A 22,843-nucleotide genomic window follows, 5' to 3' on the forward strand; every position below is an offset into this window, starting at 1 on the left:
AGGGAGGGCTGGAGATCTGGTGGGTCTCCAGCCCCCCGAAACCCCCAGAAAATGGTCCCTGGTGGTCCAGTGGCCGCCGGCCAAACCCCCCCTCCCAGTGAGCTACAGACCATAGCCCCGCCCAGCGCATCCCAGGATGCACAGGCAGGGGCTGGGCGCCGCCATTTTGCGTCATCGTCAACCCAATGAAGAGGAGGGAGGCAGGCTACCTTCCTCCTCCAACTAAGGTAGGGGGGCCATGAGGGGGTTCTTTTTCACGCTGATCCACCAGGGATTCTGAGGACAACACTGGGGGGGGGGGGGTTTGGTCGGCGGCCACTGGACCACCAGGGACCATTTTCTGGGGGTTTGGGGGGGGGCAGCTCGGAGCTGGCGTAGGATTTGCCGCAGGCAGCAACTCAAATTTTGGTGCGCTGACCGCTGATCATTGGCGATGAATGCGCTAAGCCCTGTTTAGCATGCATTTGCATGCTACTTGCGCAAAGATCCCTCAAGCGCGTTGTTTCATGCGCTCGAGGGCTCTGATCATGGGGCAGTAGCAAACGCCGGTGCTAGTATGGCGCTAACAGCTTCTAGCGCCGGCGTTTGCTTTTAATCATCTGCCCCCAAGAGAGACACAAAACACATTTAAAGGCCAAAGGGATGATTTGTGAGATCTTGAGGTTATGACCTCATATTTGGGTTTGTTTGTATTCCAGTTATTGGTATGCATTGTTTTGGAGGCAGGAATGTATTTTTATTTTTTTAGTTGAAATTCAGCTTTTTTGCTTGCTTGTTTCTTTGTTTTTTAAATTCCTCCAGTGTTGGTGTGTGAAAGAAGGTTGAATTTCAGAGAGTTTTCTTGGGTTTTTTTTAAACTACACCCCCCCCCCCCCCCCCCTTATACTGTCAAAAATAATAATGTACCAGGATCTTTCGCTCAGCTACAGCCTAGAACCAGAGTTACATGGCTGCAGTCGATAAATGCTTAGGGTCCAGGAAGCGAAAAGCAAAATAGCCAAACAGTTCTGCAGTGAAATTGCTCCTTGGATTTCTTAGCCAAAAGTGAAAAAGCTCACAGTAATATTTGTTCTCGTACTGGGCAGTACGTTTCTGAACGTTGAGCTGGTGCTTCCGGATTCAGGTATCGCCTCAGTATGTTTACATGCTCACACGTAGTTGCCGGGAGGTAGAAACGTGAGCTGCCTGGAACCTTCTGGAAATCTGACAGTTCTTTAAAAGAAGCCAAGAATAAGCAGCGGGCAGCTTTCTGCTGTTGAATTGTGTTTGTAGAAAGCAGAGAAGGCAGTGATGCTCCTGGTGTGTTGGTGTAATGTTAAATGTAAAATCCAAGTATAATTGTTTAGATTTAAAAATTTTGTTTTTGGCTTTTTGACATAACAGGTCTTTGCTTATTTTAGTTGCAACAGATTCTCCACAGAACAGAATCGTGACCTTTCCGTGTCCTTATTTTCCCCCCTCTTATAAAACCATTCATAGTTTATTTTTAGCGAAAAGGTCAAATGTAATTCTGCTTATTGTTTTTAACCAGCCTCCAAATGTGAGACAGGATTCAGCAAGGTCGCTGGGTGTGGAATGAGATCGACCTTTGAAAATTCTCAAATCAAGTTAAATGGTGCACTCACTACTTGTGCAGTTTAAACCAGCAGTACCCTCCAGTAGACCCATCCAAATTACGTCACCAAAACAGTCTTTGGTTTGGGGGGGGGGGGGGGTTCCCCAGTTTTAATTTCAGTGTATTTGTTTCCCCCTTCCTTGAATTGACCCACTTTTGTCTCCGTTCCCATCCAGCGTGTCTGTTGTTTTCTTTCCCATGCCCACACACGCCCTCTGCTGCCATAGCCGTGTACCCCTTTGGTGTTCACATTTCGGTGTGCAGAAGGGGAGTTTGACTGCACGTCTCGGAATTGCACACTGGTGGCTGTATTTAGATTGAATCAACGCTAGTATTTTTCAACTAGTCTGAGAAGCATGGGAGCAATCGGATTACCTGGATGGCCTGGTGGGAAAGCAGTTTCCGTCGTTTTAAGAGAAGGCTTGGCCTAGATTAGTGCAGTGGCTTGAGAACCACGGAAGCCAGGATGCAAGTCCTGCTTCCAGCCGCTGATGCGCTTTGTGATCCTGACTTAAGGGCTCTGTTTACTAAGCAGCATTATAGGCGCGTTAACCGTGTACGCATCTACAATATCCCTATAGGCGCCTACACGGTTAACGTGCTTGCTAATTGTAGGCGCGTTAAAAACGCTAATGCGCCTTAATTAATGAACAGGGCCTTAAGTCACTTCATGTCTCACACGTTGGATTGAGTTGCTTTTTTTCTGATGCATCATTAATTCTCTTCTTTGCAGCCCCCGAGGCTTTAGTATTGAGTCTGAAATATTTTGTGAGCATAAAACTTGACAAACTTGTTTTAGGTATATTTGGAGAGTTCATTACTACCGTTTACATGTGGGAGAAGCTGGAAAAGACCCTCCCCCTATAAATGAACTGCTTGCTCACTATTTGCATTTTGGGAACAAGTATCCCAGGTTTGCCAACCCAGAATTTGATAACCCAACTGGAAGCACCCATCCGGTCCAGAGATATGCTTATCAGGACCCAGTGTCTAAGTATACTACTACTACTACTATTTAGCATTTCTATAGCGCTACAAGGCGTACACAGCGCTGCACAAATTAGAATGACTGTTCTTCCCAGCTCAGCTAAAAAGTCTTTATGCTGGTGCTTATCAGAATATGTATGTTGAGTTTTGGGGAGGGAGAGGGAAGGGTTCAGGAGGAGATGGTAATGGCTGGGCCATCTTTAGACAGGTGCAAAAGTTGCCACCGTACCAGGTGCCTGTGGTGGTCACACGATACAGACTTCAAGATGGGCTGTGCTGAGAGTTGTATCTGAGCATATGGGTCCCACTTCACCCCATATCTCAGAGAAACTGCTGAGAAAGCAGAGTGACGGCGGGTTGAGCGGGGAGCCTCTTCAAAGGCCTGCATTTCATTACCCGCATCAGTCTAAAGGAGGCGCCAGATAGATTTATGGCGTTCGCTGGGTACATGTCTCCTGTCGTCCCCCTTCTCCCCCACTGCTAACTCCCGGCTCCGTTCCTTCTATCTCGCTGCTCCCTATGCCTGGAATAGACTCCCTGAGCCAGTACGTCAGGCTCAGTCTCTGGCTGTCTTCAAGTCTAGGCTTAAAGCCCACTTCTTTGCTACTGCTTTCGACTCCCAACCATGACTCTCTTACTCAACACCCTCACTTATCACCCCTACCACTGCAATTTCCCCACCCCTAGCTGTCTGTTCGTCTGTCTAATTTAGATTGTAAGCTCTGTTGAGCAGGGACTGTCTTTTCATGTTAATTTGTACAGCGCTGCGTAAGTCTAGTAGCGCTATAGAAATGTTTAATAGTAGTAGTAGTAGTAGATACAAAGTGTGACAGAGCAGCCCAGGGAGTTTAGTATTTCTTTGGGGCATGAGGTTTATTGTCCAGCCTAGCCAATGCCGACTGCACTGTACCAATCAAACATAACTAAAAGTCTCTTTGTTTACTGTTTTTGTTTCTGTTCAAGGCAATTGCACCTTTGCTGGAAAACAACCATCCGCCTCCTAACCTCTGCGAATTCTTCTGCAAGGTATTAACAGGCAACTCGACACCTGGGATGAGGGGTAGGGGGTGCTTCCGAACAGTTCCTATAACGTGAGGTTGATTCACTATGGGCCTCTTTTACAAAGTTGGCGCTACCGATTCCCGGTCTGGCAAATGAGAGGAAGCTCATTTGCTGCGAGGGAATCGGTAGCGCAGCTTTGTAAAAGAAGCTCTCTGCGAAGAAAGGTCAACAGCTTCAGCAACCCCCACCCGCCACCTCCCTTTAGCATGCTGACAGTAAACATTGGCCATGACAACATGACTTCGTCTTGCAGTGCTTTGGGGGATTTCTATTTCTTTGTAACTGGAGGTGCCAGAGACATAAGAATTGTCATATGGGGGTCCTCTAAATTTTTCTGTATTTTGGGGGGGGGTGGGGAGATCTGATAGTTTCTTCTGCTGTAGCTTAATCAGAAATTGAGTTAACATCCAGTGGCGTTCCTAGGCTGCCAGACACCTGGGGCGGATTGCCGATGCGACCCCCCCCACTGGCGAAATTACACCCTCCCCTCTCCCCCCCCGGGTGCATTTTTACCTGCTGGGGGGGTGCCGCGCGCCTGTTGGCCGAGTCCGCTCGTTCCCTCCCTGCTGCTCCCTCTGCCCCGGAACAGGAAGTAACCTGTTCTACGCAGAGGGAGCAGCAGGGAGGGAACGAGCGGACTCGGCCAACAGGCGCGCGGCACCCCCCCCCCCCCAGCGGTGCGCACCCGGGGCGGGCCCCCCCCCCCCCCCCCCCCCTTGGTACGCCAGTGTTAACATCTAGTACTATGAGCCTTCGTTTGCACCTGAAACTCTCTTTTTTTCCTGTCGCTCCCAAGGGGTTTAACAGTGCCTCGGGAGCACCATCCCAGCCAACCTGGGGACCAGCAGTTGGGACCCGTGAATTAAATTCTGGTCTTCCTTATGGCAGTGTCCTGCATTTCAGCCTTTTAAAGAAAGGGTCTGGTTTGTAGTCATGGTTCAGCATTAATACGAAGGACTCACGGTTTTAAGATATCACTCTTAATGGGCATACATTTAAAAACAAATACAAACAAACATAAAAACAGGCCCCATCGCCAAGCATCATTATCATTGTTCCTCTCTAAGCGTTGGCTGTTTTTTTTTTTTGGTATTAACGAAGACTGTGGTGTGAAAAAAAGGAGCACGGGAAAAGTTTTGACTTTGGATATGATGAAAACGATGAATAGAATCAGACTTCTGATGCTCAGCTCTTGAGCTTTCTGTGCTACGTGTCCAGCACCCCTGCCTCTCACGCTGATGGAGGCTGTATAGAGAAAAAGTCCTGAGGGCACTGCAGCCCCCTGTTGACTGTTACTACGGTAGAGGTTTCCTGTACCAACTTTTTACATTGAATTTATGTTGAGTCAGTGGAAGGGAAAAGCTTCATTCGTGCTCTGTGTTAATCTGTGTTTTCTCATTACAGCACTGCCGGGAGCGACCTCGGTCTAAGGTTGTTATAGAAGTGTTCACACCGGTGGTGCAGAGAATCCTTAAGCATAACATGGTTAGTCTTTCCACTCTGCATTAGGCTTTTGGTTGAAGATAGGCAAAATAGCCATGGTTTGGGATTGCATTGCACTCTGTCCGTGACCTCCCCTCCCAACAGAATGATCAGAAGATGGGTGTAGTTTAAGGTAAGGATTCTTAACCCGGTCCTCAGGACGCACCCAGCTGGTCAGGTTTTCAGGATATCCCTAAAGAAAACGCGTATAAATGTATCACAACAACTATGTAATATCCAAACACTGTATTATATACTTCAAAAACTATACTAAAATATTTATAAAAATGTTAAAACATAGCAGAAAACCTATTGCATCTACTCATATCGTAGCCAATTCTGCCTGCAAGAACTACAAGAACCTATGTCCAACTCAGTCTCTGTAAGATGAAATGTACTTATCTCCGTGATCCTCCAGTGATTTTTTTATTAACAGGAAATCCTCGTTGATACACACAGCTTCGATTACGTTAAAAATAGTCACAAATCATGAAACATGCTCCTTTATATATTCTCTTCAGTAATATAACGCATCGGCGCCCTTCTGCACACAAGGCGATTTCGGGGATTCTTCATATCTTTGGATGGTTGCTCAACTGAAGAGGATGTCCATTTTAACGTAATTGCAGCGGTGTGTATCAACAAGGATTTCCTGTTAATAAAAAAATCACTGGAGGATCACGGAGATAAGTACATTTCATCTTACAGAGACTGAGTTGGACATAGGTTCCTGTAGTTCTTGCAGGCAGAATTGGTTACGATATGAGTAGATGCAATAGGTTTTCTGCTATATTTACAGCATTTCTATAAGCAGGAGTTTTAACATTTTGATATTATTTTAGTATAAGTTTTTGAAGTATATAATACAGTGTTTGCATATTTCATAGTTGTTGTGATATCATTTATATGTTAGATGATTATATCTATATTGTGATTTATTCACCCGTGCAATGAATATGCATGAGATAAATTTGCATGCATTGCAACCATTGTATGCAAATTTGTCTCATGCATATTCTTTGTGGATATATTGAAAGCCTAAGTGGCTGGGTGTGTCCCGAGGAGTGTGTTGAAAACCACTGGTTCAAGGTGATAATCAGAAACTGAAATGATTTTACCCCTCTCCTCTTCTGACAGATGTGGGGCTTATCATGTACGACAGAAGTCGGAGCCCTTCATCCCTCCCCCCCCCCCCCCCCCCCCCAGGCTATAAGGCAGTGCAGCGTGTACATAGCTGTTTCCTTCTTTAAATCCACATGGCCACTGAGAGGTTGCTCTTTAATTAACAAAGGTGTGTCCCTTTTTAAGAAACAGGCAGAGGGGAACCTCACCATTTGGAAGTCTGCTTTTGCAGCAGGTTTACCAGTATGACCTTTGCTAAATCTGACTGGGGAGTCAGTGCAGTCTCCCATTAAAACAGGACTGAGTGGTTCATCTCAGTTTGAGCTAGGGAGACTTTTGCGTTCTTCAAATGTAAATTTAAACAGCCCTGCCAGGAATAACATATTTTTCTGTCTTATGACTGAATTTAAATGATGATTATGGTCTCTTGTGATTTGAAATAAATGTTGGCTCGGTAATGTTTGTATCAGTGCACTTTAATGAACTGAATGAATTAAGAAATGTAATTATTTATTTTTCCATTTCAATTTTAACGTTCTGCATCCATGCAGATGCTTTTCGGGTCACACTTAAAATTTCCACCAAGATGTTTTAGGGGAAGTTGTGGCCTGGTAGCACCTCATGCCCCCTTTTACTTTTGCTCAGTTGAAACCAGGATCTGACATCGTGAGCTTTCATAGGCATCTATTTGGAGATTTCCCCCCCCCCCCCCCAGCCACACCCCCATTAAACATCCCTTCTTGACTCGGTACAGTCATCAAAATAACAGCATGGACACAGGGCCATGCACTAAAACTCCACCTGGAAACTTCCATCATGGTCACTTACTCTGACCATTAGGTGTTGCTGTCATGCAATGGCAGAAACCTCCTCCCCCTCCCCCGAGCCAAAAGTGCTATCTTTTACAGCAGGTCAGGGTTGTGGAGATCTGTCATGGGTATCAAACCCAAGTCTTCATGTCTGCAATGTGCATCACTGCCACTTATTCACCCACACACCTATTTTGGTATTCCCCTCCCAAATCATTCAGCCCAGACACTCTAACAACAGGACCTCAGCTGGAGGCCACAGACCAGTGGCGTAGCCACAGGTGGGCCTGGGTGGGCCAGGGCTCACCCAACAGTAGCACACATCTAGCGGTAGCTGGTGGGGATCCCAAGCTACGCCAGCTGAAGACTTCCCCCTGATGGTAATGAAAATGCTTCTGTCCACGATACCGGCACCTGCATGTGCTCAGTTTTCAGCACATGCCTACTGCAGACTGCCAAGTTGGAAAGAAGCGTTTTCCCGCCAGCTCAGATATTTTTTGGGTGGGGGAGGGGGAGAACACTTGGTGCCCACCCACTTCTTGCCTAGGCCCACCCAAAATCTGTTGTCTGGCTACATCCCTGCCACAGACTGACTCGTTTGGAACCAAAGTAATTCTATAAAGTGCTGCCTGATTTTGGGTGGCAAGAATGCACTTATTACACTAGTATTCTGTAAAGAAAAGTAGGCCTCTACTGTTCTTTATAGAGAAATAGGTCAAAAACATACCATAGAGCTGTTGTAATCACCAAAGCCCAGACTGTTAAAAAACGTGTGTATATTATCATGTACACACATACATATGCCCTGCTCAGGCTCCACACAAACTCCTGCAAAGTGGGCACTGTCCAGCGTTGACGCAATACGTACAGAATAGCGCGCATAAGCATCGCCACACTGGGACAGACCAAAGGTCCATCTAGCCCAGCACCCTGTCTCTGACAGTGGCCAGTCCAGGTGACAATCACCCGACAAGATCCACCGAGCAAAGCATTTTGTACTGCTTGGCCCAGGAATAGTGGATTTTTCCCTACGTCCATTTAATAACATTCTATGGCCTTTTCCTTCAGGAAGCCGTCCAAACCTTTCTTAAACTCTGCTAAGCTAACCGCCTTAACCACATTCTCCGGCAACGAATTCCAGAGTCGAATTACGCGCTGAGTAAAGAAAAATTTTCTCTTATTTGTTTTAAACTTACTGCACTCCAGCTTCATCGCATACCCCCTTGTCCTAGTATTTTTGGAAAGCGTAAAGAGACGCTTCACATCTACCCGTTCAACTCCACTCATTATTTTATAGACCTCTATCATATCACCCCTCAGCCGCCTTTTCTCCAAGCTGAAGAGCCCCAGCCGCTTTAGCCTTTCCTCATAGGGAAGTCGTCCCATCCCCTTAATCATCTTTGTCGCCCTTCTCTGCACCTTTTCTAATTCCACTATATCTTTTTTGAGGTGCGGCGACCAGAAAACGGTTATTTACTTGGTTTGTGTATCAACATACACATTTACATTGTTTGACGACTGGCATTTACATCCGTTTTTGTCTCCCCTCTAAATCTAGGTAGCTCCTTCTACAGTTACCCCGTAAGAATTGCTAATGAGTAATGACCAAGAGGCCTTCCCTTCCCCCATCAATGGGCTCTATGTGCCTGGAGAAATGATGACTCATTTGTAGCATCGGTCCAAGACCCTGGGTCAGTCCTGAACAGTCCTTATACATAATTCTATAACACGTCTTCCCAAGAAATGAATGACATATTTATTGATTTAATCAAACGTATAGACCACGAATCTGGCTATGGAAGATCACCGTGATGTCCAAAATAACACATAAAACATTAAAAGGCAGACCAGTTATATCCAAAACACCAAAAGAAGCACTTAAAAATTCTAAAAGAAGCAGAGGCATCACCCAGAGCCCCTCTTTTTAACTGCTACCATTAAACCATGTTGTGGTCAATCTCTTAAGCCAAAGTGCAAAACAGGGGGAATTCTCTACGATGACGAATCACAGTAGGCAAAAGTAGAGACTAACCAAAGACGATTCACCACTTGAATCCAACAGTCTTTATTAGTATACTAAAGTCTCCAGTGGTGAATCGTCTTTGGTTAGTCTCTACTTTTGCCTACTGCAATCTCTTAAGCACCATTCTGAAACAGTTTGGGGTTTGTTTTTTTAACAACCTTTTTTCCCCCGATGCCAACCAACTTTATAAATACAAATACACTTGTCGGGGGTATTAACTGATACCGCTGTATATTAACTTCTTGAAAGTTCAGTTCTGCTGCTCATATTAACGAGGCATATTTGCATATCTAATCACCCAGAGAGAGCCATTCGTTGGTTCAGAATTCCAACAAAATACTTTAAATTAATAAGAATTTTACATTCCCTCGGGAGTTGAATGTGGATTTAAATGAGGAAGAGGAACGGCCGTAGTTTCTTGGAGGCAGAGTATTTAATCATACATCAGCATGTTGGCACTATAATAATTCACTGTGGGGTCCTTTTACTAAGGTGCACGTAAAAGTGGCCTGGGCTGGTGTAGACGCGTGTTGGTCCATTTTTCAGCACACCTGCAAAAAAAGGCCTTTTAAAAAAAAAGATATATATAGCCGAAAATGGACGTGCGGCAAAATTCAAAATTGGCGCACGTCCATTTTGGGCCTGAGATCTTACCGCCACCCGTTGACCTAGCGGTAAAATCTCACACACCTTAACCCGGGCGGTAATCGTCAGCATGCATACAATGCCAGTTAGTTCCCCGCGCGCCAGAAAGTTTCCGGGGCGCGCGTTGAAAATGAAATTGCTGCCCGGGCCACGCGGTAGTTCAGAATTGACAGGCGTACGATGCGCAGATGCGCCTACGCGGCTTAGTAAAAGGGCCCCTGAAATAGACTGGGATCTGACTTCAGGCTGACAGGGCAGCTCTTTTGTTTTCAGGAAGGTGCGGTGGGGGCGGGACACGAACGACACCCCAAAATGTTGTTGGAACAAAGTTCTATCTTTACCCTTATTTGGTTTGATTACTTTGGATTCAACGCTTTCAACACTGCTGCCTTTCTCAGGAAAGCTGTAACCTTTGTGTCTTGTGCAATATTCCAGCAACACGCAGGGCAATGCATACTTTCGCTCACAAATTTATTTATTTTTTTTACATTCCAATCATGATATTTGCAGTTCTGCTCAACCTTACAATTCCTGTGATCTACTAGGGTCAGCTATGTTCAGAGCAGTGTCACAAATGACCCCCCCCCCCTCCTCCGGGCCTGGCCGGGCTGGAATTTGATTGGTTCCCACAGTGCATATGACATCTCTTCCTCAGGTCCCAGCTAAAGTCTATTTTGGGCGCTTTCCTGTCACGCCTGTTTCCAGAATACAGTGCAATTAAAGCCAGGCTATTTTAAGAGCGCAAGGAACTGTAGATTAACGGCAAACAGTTGTGATTAGCACTAGTCCGGGGCTGTACTGCTGAAATATTGCAAGGTACTCCGAGAAGGCAGCTTTCAGAGCTGTCCCAGAAATGTCCAGCATTTCAAAACTGGCTGTCCTGGCTTGGGAAAGGAAAGAAATAATGATCTGTCCTTTCTGGAAAGCTGAAGTGGAAATAAAACATTTTTTTTTTTAAATTTAAGAGAGAGAGAGAGATTGCAGATTTTTAAAACACCCAGGAGATAAAGGAGAGTGAAAGTTCAGTTTTACCCTTTTGCAGCCTCAGATCATCACATTACATTTTAGAAAAATCCTTTTGTGAAGCCCTTTTTCCCCCTCTGCAACTTGTGGCATTTCCAGAACAGAGTAGGACGCCTACTATGTCCAAAAGGTCATGGTTTTGGCACCGTGCCCCCTGTTCTTCCCAGACATGTAAACATTTTTTTCATATTTCATAATGGTCAACAGACCATCCTATAATGTTGTTCCTGGATCCCAGGCTTAAACTTTTTTTTTTTATAAATCCAGTTCTCCTGAGATTGTATACGCAGTATAAATAGCAGAACTCGGCACGCCACTCGCTGTGAGCTAGCTTCACAGAGGGGTGCTTTTATTAGCTTTTTGCAAATTGAAAACCGGCATTTGCGAGGCGAGCTGGAATAAGTGGCTTCACACTGGAATTGTGAAGAGATTTCCCAGTTATCCCTCCTGAACCCGCATGAGCAGCTGTGTTATCCTGGAAAGTTTTAAAACAGCTCGCTAGGACATGGGGGCAGATAGTGGCTTATGATGTCAGATGATGGGTTAGCAGCCTTGTCCAGGAAGCGATAGCCATACGATCGTGTTTTATTATTATAATATCAGTGATCAGAACTCATCATCTCTCCCCCCCACAGGGCACTTAGCTGATCCGCTTGGGGTCACACAGTGAGTGCTATGTGGAGGATTTAATTGGGGGACTCCGATTTAGGGCTTCTCACTCATCTCCTGAAGGCACACCTAAAGGGGTGTAATCGAAAGGGGCGCCCAAGTTTTGCTGAGGACGTCCTCGCAAAACATCCCGGCGAAGGGGCGGGGAAACCCATATTATCGAAACAAGATGGACGTCCATCTTTTGTTTCGATAATACGATCGGGGACGCCCAAATCCTGAAATTTAGGTCGTCCCTAGACTTGGTCATTTCTGATTTTTGGCGATAATGGAAACCAAGGACGCCCATCTCAGAAATGACCCAAATGCAAGCCTTTTGGTCATGGGAGGAGCCAGCATTCGTAGTGCACTGGTCCCCCTAATATGCCAGGACACCAACCGGGCATCCTAGGGGGCACTGCAGTGGACTTCACAAATTGCTCCCTGGTACATAGCTCCCTTACCTTGTGTGCTGAGCCCCCAAAAACCCACTACCCACAACTGTACACCACTACCATAGCCCTTACGGGTGAAGGGGGGCACCTAGATGTGGGTACAGTAGGTTTCTGGTGGGTTTTGGAGGGCTCACATTTACCACCACAAGTGTAACAGGTGGGGGGGGGGGGGGGGGGGATGGGTCTGGGTCTGTCTGCCTGAAGTGCACTGCACACACTAAAACTGCTCCAGGGACCTGCATACTGCTGCAATGGACCTGAGTATGACATTTGAGGCTGGTACAAAATATTTTTAAAGTTCTTTTTTGAGGGTGGGGGGGGGGGGGGGTTAGTGACCACTGGGGGAGTAAGGGGAGGTCATCCCCGATTCTCTCTTGTGGTCATCTGGTCAGTTCAGGCACCTTTTTGTGGCTTGGTCATAAGAAAAACAGGACCAGGTAAAGTCGTCCAAGTGCTCGTCAGGGACGCCCTTTTTTTCCCATTATGGGTTGAGGACGTCCATGTGTTAGGCATTCTCAAGTCCCGCCTTCGCTATGCCTCTGACACGCCCCCGTGAACTTTGGTCGTCCCTGCGACGGAAAGCAGTCGGGGACACCCAAAATTGGCATTCGATTATGCCGACCCTGTGAGAAGGACGCCCATCTTCCGATTTGTGTCGAAAGATGGGCGTCCTTCTTGTTCAAATATAAGCCTGCTGGCCAGTTGGGTTTTCAGAAACACCGTAATGAATATGCATGAGGTAGACTGCTATACAGAGGGTCTCTGTATATGCAAGTTTGTCTCATATCATAAGGTAAGAGGAACAGCTTTAGATATTCAAGTCATAACCCTCAGAAATGCCTTCAACAGGAATTGAGTTCAAATCACACCTATCAGCAGAAATTTCTTATATAGAAACGTTTTCACAAAAAATTGAGAAAAGTTTCTAGATAAGTAATTTCTTCTGATAGAACTTGTTTTTTGTTGACGCCATTTCTGATAGTTATGACCTGAATATCTATTCTGTTCCTCTTTTACCTTTTGACTTGTTGACCCGTCTAAGGCCTACTTCATCCTAATCATGTATCTATACATTGTATTTTCACTTAATTTATGTAAGCCACATCGAACTGAGGGCCCCTTTTTCTAAGCCACATAAGAGTCTGCACGCACCAAAATGGAGTTACCGCCCGACTACCATGTGGCTCTTGTGGTCATTTCATTTTTGACGCACATCCAATACGTGCGTATGAAAAATATTTTTTATTTTGGAGCGCGTGTAACCGACACGCAGCAAGTGGCATTACCACCCGGATTCTTTACTGCTAGGTCAGTGGCGTGAGCCCATAACCCGCGCCTACAATACCGCAAGCCATTTTTCAGAACGCCTTTGTAAAAGGACCCCTGAGTTTTTTAACTCGGAAGACTCGGGGGGGGGGGGGTATAAATCCAAAAAAATGAAATTAAAATCATACATATTGATTGTGCTAATCCTGAAAACCCAGCTGGCTGTGTGTTCTACAAGAGAGGGTTGGGAAGCTCTCGGCTAAGAAATAACTAAGCCATTAGTGTAGCAATGTCCAATGATTTTTTTTTTTTAGTTCTGTCATCAAAACGGCTCTAAAAAGGTCTGGGCTTTGTTTACCCAAGAGGGCAAAACAGGAACTCAAGCAGCTGAGATATGCACTGATTCTGGCCATTTTTGTGTTTCTCTTTTGATAAGTAGGTGATTTCTAAATTTAGACGGGTTTGTACAGTGAATTGCACAGTGTTCAGCATTTCATCTGGTCCCTTTCGAAATGCAGGCTTTCTGTTAGTTCTGCTACACCTCTTGCATGTGTTACAGGCCTTCTTGAGTGCTGTCAGTCCAATAACCCTTGAGAGTCACTCACCCAGCAGCTGATCAGTCCAGATCGACCAGGATACAACCAATGATATTAAACCATGTGCAGGAACCAATCAGGGAGTTGAAGGTCATTTATGCCACTTTTAGTTGCAGACCTGCTGCTTCGCAGAAGTCAGTAATAATTGCTTGGCCTTAACCTGTATAACTGCTAATGGGCCAGAGTGAACTTTTCTGATCGTATGTCCTGTTGAAATATTGCACAGTGCACGCCTACAGCTTTCTTTTGAAGCAGGAATCGTAGCCAGTTTCTTATCCGTTGCCACTCTCTTAGGCTGTTGTGCTAGGAATTTGTACTGTAATGTCCCTCACTGTTTTGTAAACGGAAAGTGGCGTATTCCTTGTGGGGTGTTTATTTTGCCATTGGTCATACACATGTCACGTACAATCCAGTATCAGTTTATAGCTTCCCTTTTCTTTAGGAGGCTGTAAATTAAGAGAGGATCCTCTGATCAGCCTGGATTCAGACACCGGGTTATTATGTACACTACACACTGCATTTTGCTTATGATTTGAGGACGTTTTATGCTAGAAATGTGTTCTGATGTTTCAGCATAGGAAGAGTCACACTGCGTCCATCTCAAGGGTATTCCTCGAAGTTGTTTTGTATATGGGTCTTGTTTTTCTCACCTCGACACGATGGTGATATTATAAGTAGCTGTGGGGGGAGGCTGCTGGAGAAACTCCACATTGGATTTTCCCAAGCAGGGCTTGAGGTTACCCTTTCGCCAGTCTGCTTTCCAAGATATCCACACTGGGTATTCATGAGGTAGATGTGCATACAGTGGAAGTGCACTGTGCATGAAAATGTCTCATGCATATTTTGCTGTGGATTTCCTGAAAATCTGACTAGCTAGGGCAATGGTGTTTACTTCCAGTTCGTAAAGGCCGTCAATGTTTTGGGTCTCCAGGTTATCCTGAATGAATATGCATGAGATAGATTTGCATATGTACTACCTATGCCCGTCTATTTAAAACTATCAATAAGCCTGTCACTACGTTCATAGGTGTATAGGATAGCCTGAGAAACCCGGCCCATTCGTGGCCCTCAAGGACTGGTTGGGTTGGGGAATTCATCAGGACTGACTTGAGGATCCCCGACCTACATTGCTTGATTTCATTGAATTTGTGCTCCTCAGACCAGTGCGATGACCTTCACCGGTGTTTGGGGGAGGAGGGAAGCCATATTAAGCATGAAGGGGAGAGATGTAGCTTAGAGGTACAAAGTGTAGAGAGCATCTGAATATAGTCCATGATAGCTGTTCAGATAGCACAGTCTGAAATCCCTGATAATCCCATCCCACCGGAACTGAAGGAGAAAGAGTTTAGCAAATTTGTCATTGTTGGCTTACGGGTGGCAGTGCCAGCCCCAGCATTGCCCCCTGACTGTGTACATCAGGACCTGGTGCTCTCCTGCGACTTTCCCAGACAGTCACCTGGGAAGGCAGCAGTATAAACTCACTGTCCACAGTTCACACTATTCAAGGGTATCAAATGAATTGCAGATGTACTGGATCTCAGTTACCGGCTCGGAAACCTCTGTGTACCTGCTGGTGGTGGTGGGGAAACACCTGCATTTGCAGGTAATGCTATCTGTCAATTATCTGTGACGTTTTTCATGTGATAAGTACCAAATCCTTTTCTTTTTTTGTGAGTGATAAGGTCTTAACCTAGAGCAAACATCTTGTTGTATGAAGTAATTTGATGCTTAAAGTTTTATTTTGAATCACAGCTTTTTTTTTTCCCTGCGTGTTTTCCATGGTTGATGCTGAGAAAGTTAACAGTATATATCTGTAGCTCCCTGTCCAAGGAATGGTTAGTGTAGCGCGAGAAGGAGATTGAAAGAGGCTGTTATCTCTTATGCACTGTATTAAAACATAATATATCCACCTTCCTCCCACTTCCCTTGCACAGGAAGGCTCTGTCAACAGGCCGAATCTAATCATCTACAGTCCCTCAATCAGTGTTTGTTTGTGTGTGTGTGTGTGTTACGTATGCGTGTGTATCAGATCTTGAACGTGGGCAACATTGTTACCGGGAAATAACTGCAGGATTCGATTCCTGCTGTGGTTTGGTAAAGAATAATATAACTGAGACCCAGACGAAGACAGCCCTTCCTGTTACTGAGCACATACTGGATCAACCACGATGATGAGTATTTGGTTCCAGGTACAGGTCACACAGGCTGATCTACACCTGGTTTCCAGCACATCACGTAAAGCATTTTGAGAATGATTTTCAGTTCTGCTGGGGTGAAAGTTGCACTCTCAAAAGTAGATAAATGAGGGGAGGGGGGGGATTCTGGGGATGGTTGAAGACAGTGAAAATGCACACTCATATGTACATGCCTATAATCACGTGTGTAGCTGCCCTGCAGGTATCCAGAGGGCTATCAAAGTATAATGTAAAGGAAACCGCAGCGAATACAAGAATCATAGTAGACCGGGATATATTTTATGAGATCAACAAAAATGATAATATAATCAGGATCTTTTCAGAGTAGACCACAGGGATCCTGTTCCTATGTACTATTTAATTTTATGGATCTAATAAAAAGGGGAGGTGTTAATTTGTGGAGGAGTGGCCTAGTGGTTAGTGCAGTGGACTTTGATCCTGGGGAACTGAGTTCGATTCCCACTGAAGCTCCTTGTGACTCTGGGCAAGTCACTTAACCCTCCATTGCCCCTGGTACAAAAATAAGTACCTGAATATACTATGTAAACCGCTTTGAATGTAGTTGCAAAAACCTCAGAAAGGCGGTATATCAAGTCCCATTTCCCTTTCCCTATTTGAGATTCTACATGGAATGTTCCTACTATTGGAGATTCTACATGGAATGTTGCTATTCCACTAGCAAATTCGTGTAGAAGCCTGCCCTTGCAGATCAGCAACGTGGCCGCACAGGCTTCTGTTTCTGTAAGTCTGACGTCCTGCACATACAGAAACAGAAGCCTGCGCGGCCACATTGCTAATCTGCAAGGGCAGGCTTCTACATGGAATTTGCTAGTGGTTAGCCCAGTGGACTTTGATCCTGGGGAACTGAGTTCAATTCCCACTGCAGCTCCTTGTGACTGTGGGCAAGTCACTTAACCCTCCATTGCCCCTGGTACAAAAATAAGTACCTGAATATACTATGTAAACCGCTTTGAATGTAGTTGCAAAAAAAACACAAAAAGGCGGTATATCAAGTCCCTTTCCCTTCAAGTTGTAACACATATTAACAAAAGTCCACCACTATTTTCATCCAAGGATTTTGCACTAGTTCTGAAAAGGGAAAGTGCTCACAGACTTTCCGTTTCACAATTACCTAGAGGGATGAGTGTCCCCAGAGATTTGTATCTGTTTTGCTACAGGCACATTCTGGATTTCCATTCTTCCCTCACCGCCATTCCTCCCTGTGGGTAAAAAATGTTGGTTGTGGAACAAGCTGAAAACTTTTGCCCACAAAGAGGGCAGCCAGTTTTCAATCTAGCAATTTACATGGGTCAGTAGCTATTGAAAAGCGTATATCAATTCACAAAGCTTCTGGTGTCTTCCAGAGCCAGTATGGCTGCTGGAGCACCATGCTAAAAAATGAGTTATCTTTTGTTATTGTGGGTACAGGTGGGGGTTAATTTTATAAGCGGAAGTTCAGTAGTGGGAAATGAAGGGCAGCTGTACCAGCCACTGATTCATCCAAGCCACTTTATTCTTCGAATATGTATAGAGCATTTTCCAAGTGAAAAGCATGGTTTACACGTGCAAAATGATTCTTAAAATTACGTGGCCAAAGAGATACATACAGGTATCTGCACCTTACCAGCTTGTGCGTACTTAAAAGGCGCACTGCGCAGAGTTTAGGTGGAACAGGAATGGAATTGCGTTGTGTGTGTGTGTATGTTGTAGAATGACTGTGAACGATATCCAAGGGAAAACAGGAATATCCTCTACGACAATCCAAGGAACACCAAAGGAGTAGAGGATGACACACAACTCTCAAGCCAGGAGTTGCAAACAGAAAATCTTCATTGAGGCACCAAAGGAAGACCTGACAGGGGTTACAAACACTCAGAAGATATAATGCATATAAGTGGCTACAAAATCAACAGGAACTCTGCCAGTGGAGGGCAGAGAAAATAACCAGAGCTCAGATCAAAACATCGCCGTAATCGGGGACAAAAGCGGCAACGTTTTGATCTGAGCTTCGGTTGCTCCCGAATTACGGTGGCGTTTTGATCTGAGCTTCAGTTGCTCCTGATTACGACGACATTTTGATCTGAGCATTGGCTGCGCCTGATTACAGCAGTGTTTTGATCCGTGCTTTGGTTGCACCTGATTACGGTGGCATTTTGATCTGAACTGCAGTTGCTCCTGATTACGGCGACATTTTGATTTGAGCATCGGTTGCGCCTGATTATAGCAGTGTTTTGATCCATGCTTCGGTTGCTCCTGATTACGGCGACATTTTGATTTGAGCATCGGTTGCGCCTGATTATAGCAGTGTTTTGATCCGTGCTTCGGTTGCACCTGATTACAGCTGCGTTTTGATCCGTGCTTCAGTTGCTCCTGATTACAGTGACATTTTGATCTGAGCTTCAGTTGCTCCTGATTACGGGGACATTTTGATCCGAGCTTCAGTTGCACCTGATTACAGCAGTGTTTTGATCCGTGCTTCGGTTGCACCTGATTACAGCAGTGTTTTGATCCGTGCTTCGGTTGCACCTGATTACGGTGGCATTTTGATCTGAACTGCAGTTGCTCCTGATTACAGTGACATTTTGATCTGAGCTTCAGTTGCACCTGATTACAGTTGCATTTTGATCTGAGCTTCAGTTGCACCTGATTACAGTGGCATTTTGATCCGAGCTTCAGTTGCTCCTGATTACAGTGGCATTTTGATCTGAGCTTCAGTTGCACCTGATTACGGGGACATTTTGATCTGAGCTTCAGTTGCTCCTGATTACGACGACATTTTGATCTGAGCATCAGCTGTGCCTGATTACAGCAGTGTTTTGATCCGTGCTTCGGTTGCGCCTGATTACAGTGGCGTTTTGATCCGAGCTTCAGTTGCTCCTGATTACGGGGACATTTTGATCAGAGCTTCGGTTGCACCTGATTACAATGGCATTTTGATCCGAGCTCCAGTTGTTTTCTCTTCCCTCCACCGACAGAGTTCTTTAGCCATTTATATGTATTATATCAGGTGCCATTACAGAGCAGTGTCTTCTGAGTGTTTGTGACCCCCTGAAGCAGGTGGCTTGTCCGCCAAAACACGGACCCATGTCATGTGTTTCTTTGGTGCCTCAATAAAGATTTTCTGACTGCAACTTCCGGCTTGAGAGTCGTGTGTCATCCTTTGGTGTAGAATGAATGTGTACACACCTAGAGAACAGTCACTGATTACAGCTTCCTTGGATCATTTGTGAATTTTTGCAGGATTAGGGACAGTTCCAGCCTATGTCATTTAGGAGCCAGCCGCTCCGCCCTCTGACTAGCCCTGTTAGGAAAGTATTCCAAGTTTATTTAAAATTTGATAGACCTTTCTGAGTGGTTTACATCCAATATATCAAAATTAACTTAAGATAAGATGGAAAGAAGAAAATCAGGTTCTCCGTGTTGGCAGCCATAATAGGTGGTGTAAAGAGAATGGAAAACACGCACGTTTTAAGATAGAAATGTGGGCTGTTGGTGGCCCTCTTAAATCTGTTTCTCTTTTACTGTGCAGGATTTTGGAAAATGCCCTCGCCTACGACTCTTTACTCAGGAGTATATTCTTGCCTTGAATGAGCTGAATGCGGGGATGGAGGTGGTGAAGAAATTTATACAGAGGTCAGTGGCCCCCAAAAGGCCTTTGTATTCTGTGTTTAGTGAATTTTCCTGTTGCGCCTGTGGGTTTATTCTCAGGTATTTAGGGAGTAATATTACTCTGCAGCAATCTTGCTGTCCCCCTGAGGCCTGCTATCTCATTTTCTAAAGGTAGATCTCCTTTATTGTGTGGACAGAACTGTGGCTGAATTCACGAGTGGGAATTTTAAAATGAAATCCTAGCATGGTGTTGACTTGGCCCAGTCCTTTTGATGTGGGTAAAAGTGTCCCCATTATGAAATGGTAGGGTTACCATATTTTGTCTCCCAAAAAGGAGGACACATGCCCCGCCCCACCCCCTTTCACACCCTCGCTCCGCCCCCTGTCACATTTTTCCCTCCCCCTGTCACATACCCCGTCGCCCCCCCTCCCCTTACCTTACTACTGCCCTGGTGGACTAGTGACCTCTTCAGGGCAGGAAAAAGCCCCCTCTTTCCTGCCCGGAGCACTGCCTTGCATGCATCCTTCCTGTTGGTGATCTCAGCTCCGATTCAAAATGGCCACCGAGAGTTGAAGACTCGCGAGGTCACTTCAACTCTCGGCGGCCATTTTGAATCGGCTCCGAGGATCAGCAACAGGCAGCGCTCTGGGCAAGAAAGAGTGGGCTCTTACCTATCCCGAAGGCGGAAGAGGTCACTAGACCACCAGGGCACTAGTAAGTAAGGGGAGGGGAGGCTAGCAATCTGCCCGTTTGTCCGGATTTCTGGACAAACGGGCAGGCTGGTGGGCGAAATCTGGACAAACAGGCAGATTGGCAAAACCCACCCGGTTGCCCGGACATGCCCTCAAAAAGAGGACATGTCCGGGTAAATCCGGACATATGGTAACCCTATGAAATGGTGTAGGTGCATTTACCTGCAGAAGGGATAGGCAGTTTTTCAAGGTGTCTCCCTCCCCCCAAACACACTCCATTTTAGTTGAGTAAAATATTTGAAAATTGCCCTCTTTAAGCCCGGTTTGTTTGGGGGGGGGGGGGGGGGGGGGGTTACCTGCATCTCCAGATGGGATTTTATTTTGTCTCTGAATACTTTTTTTTTTCAGCTTTTAGCCCAGAATCTGCAGTCTGGTGTTACATAACCAACAGTACATGCCAAGGACTGTTGTTGTAGTAGTTGGGGAGGAAATGTAAAATATGGGGGAAACCGCAGATAGTTGTGAAGGAAGGGTGTTGGTACCGTAGCCCGAAAGAAGTCAGTTCTTTTTGTCCAAAAGGAGCAGGAAGAAGCTCTCAGACCAGTGGGACTAAAGATTCTTCTGTATCACCACAGTATTTTAACTAAGGTTTGTTTGTTTTTTCTTCTTTTTATTCCAGTATGCACGGTCCTACTGGGAATTGCCCCCATCCGCGTGTTTTACCAAATCTTGTAGCCGTCTGCCTAGCAGCCATTTACTCGTGTTATGAAGAATTCATCAACAGGTCAGTACAGATCCACAGGATGTGGCCTAGTTCTCTGGAGGCCTGCCCTCTTGGGAAACACTCAGGATGTGGCCTAGTTCTCTGGAGGCCTGCCCTCTTGGGAAACACTCAGGATGTGGCCTAGGTCTCTGGAGGCCTGCCCTCTTGGGGAAACACTCAGGATGTGGCCTAGGTCTCTGGAGGCCTGCCCTCTTGGGGAAACACTCAGAATGTGGCCTAGTTCTCTGGAGGCCTGCCCTCTTGGGAAACACTGAAACGTGTGTGTGCATCACGTATGCCCATGGCTTTTTTTGAGGGGGTACTTGGGGGTACTGAGTACCGGCACCTTTTCCGTTGTCTACTAAAATTGACCCATGGTCCCCAAGTTTTAAGGAAAGAGCTCAGGCTCTACACAACAATTCTGCCTTGTCATAGATTGTGACTGGTTGCAGGGGGCCTGGCCATTCTGGGGTGGATCTCTCAGTGATCACCCCACCCCTGAAGGGTGGCCTGGCATTCGAGTACCGGCACCTTTTTCACTAGAAAAAAACGCACTGCATATGCCTGATGGTGATATTAATGATGCTGGTGGCTAAAGTGACATATGGAAGGGTTTTGCTTCAGATATAGGGACGTTGCTTCTGCAAGTGGCCTCTGTTCCAGCAGAAGTACCATGTGCCATAATGGTGTGGAGTCTGTTTTTCCTGGTCTCTATATCTGAAGCGAAAATGGAGACCAGGAAAAGACTCCACACCATATGGCATGTGGTACTTCTGCTGAAAAACACAGGCCACTTGCAGAAGTAACTTCCTTATTTGTATCTTTTGATTTGTAGTATAGAGCTAGCTGGATAATATGTGCAGGTTGGATGTGGGAAAGGCAAAGCAAAGCTCTGGTAGGGTTACCATATTTTGTCCCCCAAAAGGAGGAGACATACTCCGCCCCCTTTCACGCGCTCGCTGTGCTCCCTGTCACATTTTCCCCTCCTCCCTGTCACACACCCCATCACCCCCCCTCCCCTTACCTTACTACTGCCCTGGTGGTCTGGTGACCTCTTCGGGGCAGGAAAGAGCCCCCTCTTTCCTGGCCGGAGCGCTGCCCTCATGCATCCTTCCTGTTGGTGATTTCGGCGCCGATTCAAAATGGCCGCCGAGAGTTGAAGTCTCGCGAGGTCACGTCAACTCTCGACGGCCATTTTGAATCGGCGCCGAGATCACCTACAGGAAGGATGTGCATGCAGAGCAGCGCTCCGGGCAGGAAAGAGGGGGGCTCTTTCCTGTCCCGAAGGAGGAAGAGGTCACTAGACCACCAGGGCAGTAGTAAGTAAGGGGAGGGGAGGCTAGCAATCTGCCCATTTGTCCGGATTTCTGGACAAACGGGCAGGCTGGCGGGTGGGCCGTCCTGTAGGACAGCCCGCCCACCAGCCTGCCCGTTTGTCCAGAAATCCGGACAAACGGGCAGATTGGCAAAACCCGCCCGGTTGCCCAGACATGACCTCAAAAAGAGGACATGTCCGGGTAAATCCGGACATATGGTAACCCTAAGCTCAGGTCCACATTCCAGAAAGTAAAGCAGGTATGAAGCAGCAAAAACGTTTGCTGCTTGCTCCCAATTATTGTTAACAGTTTGGTTGTAGGAATGCAAAGAAAGGCCTTGCTTGTACCATCTGAAAGATGTGTAGCAACCTTGGGGATTGCACTGGATATGCTTTGATCACTTCGTCATCTGGAGCGCTCTTCTGCCCTTTGATGCGGTTTGGCATTGTGCATTTATGCCATGAATGTCACAGGACCTAACTGTTCTTATATATAGGTATAGTAGACATCTAGAATGAAGGGGAACAATTGTGG

General features: G+C 46.0%; 1 protein-coding gene across 3 annotated transcripts in view; it reads left to right on the forward strand.

Annotated features, from left to right (window-relative positions):
• The window catches only part of CMIP (c-Maf inducing protein), a 321,266-nt gene that overhangs the window by 255,176 nt on the left and 43,247 nt on the right, over window positions 1-22,843 (forward strand). For all 3 annotated transcript variants that reach the window (XM_030204511.1, XM_030204512.1, XM_030204513.1), the window contains exons 6-9: window positions 3,566-3,628; window positions 5,069-5,149; window positions 19,458-19,561; window positions 20,910-21,014. In XM_030204511.1, coding sequence (XP_030060371.1) covers window positions 3,566-3,628; window positions 5,069-5,149; window positions 19,458-19,561; window positions 20,910-21,014 — 353 coding nt within the window. The remainder of the gene's footprint in view (window positions 1-3,565; window positions 3,629-5,068; window positions 5,150-19,457; window positions 19,562-20,909; window positions 21,015-22,843) is intronic.

The sequence above is a fragment of the Microcaecilia unicolor genome, chromosome 5, assembly GCF_901765095.1.
Source record: "Microcaecilia unicolor chromosome 5, aMicUni1.1, whole genome shotgun sequence".
NCBI classification, from domain to species: Eukaryota; Metazoa; Chordata; class Amphibia; order Gymnophiona; family Siphonopidae; genus Microcaecilia; species Microcaecilia unicolor.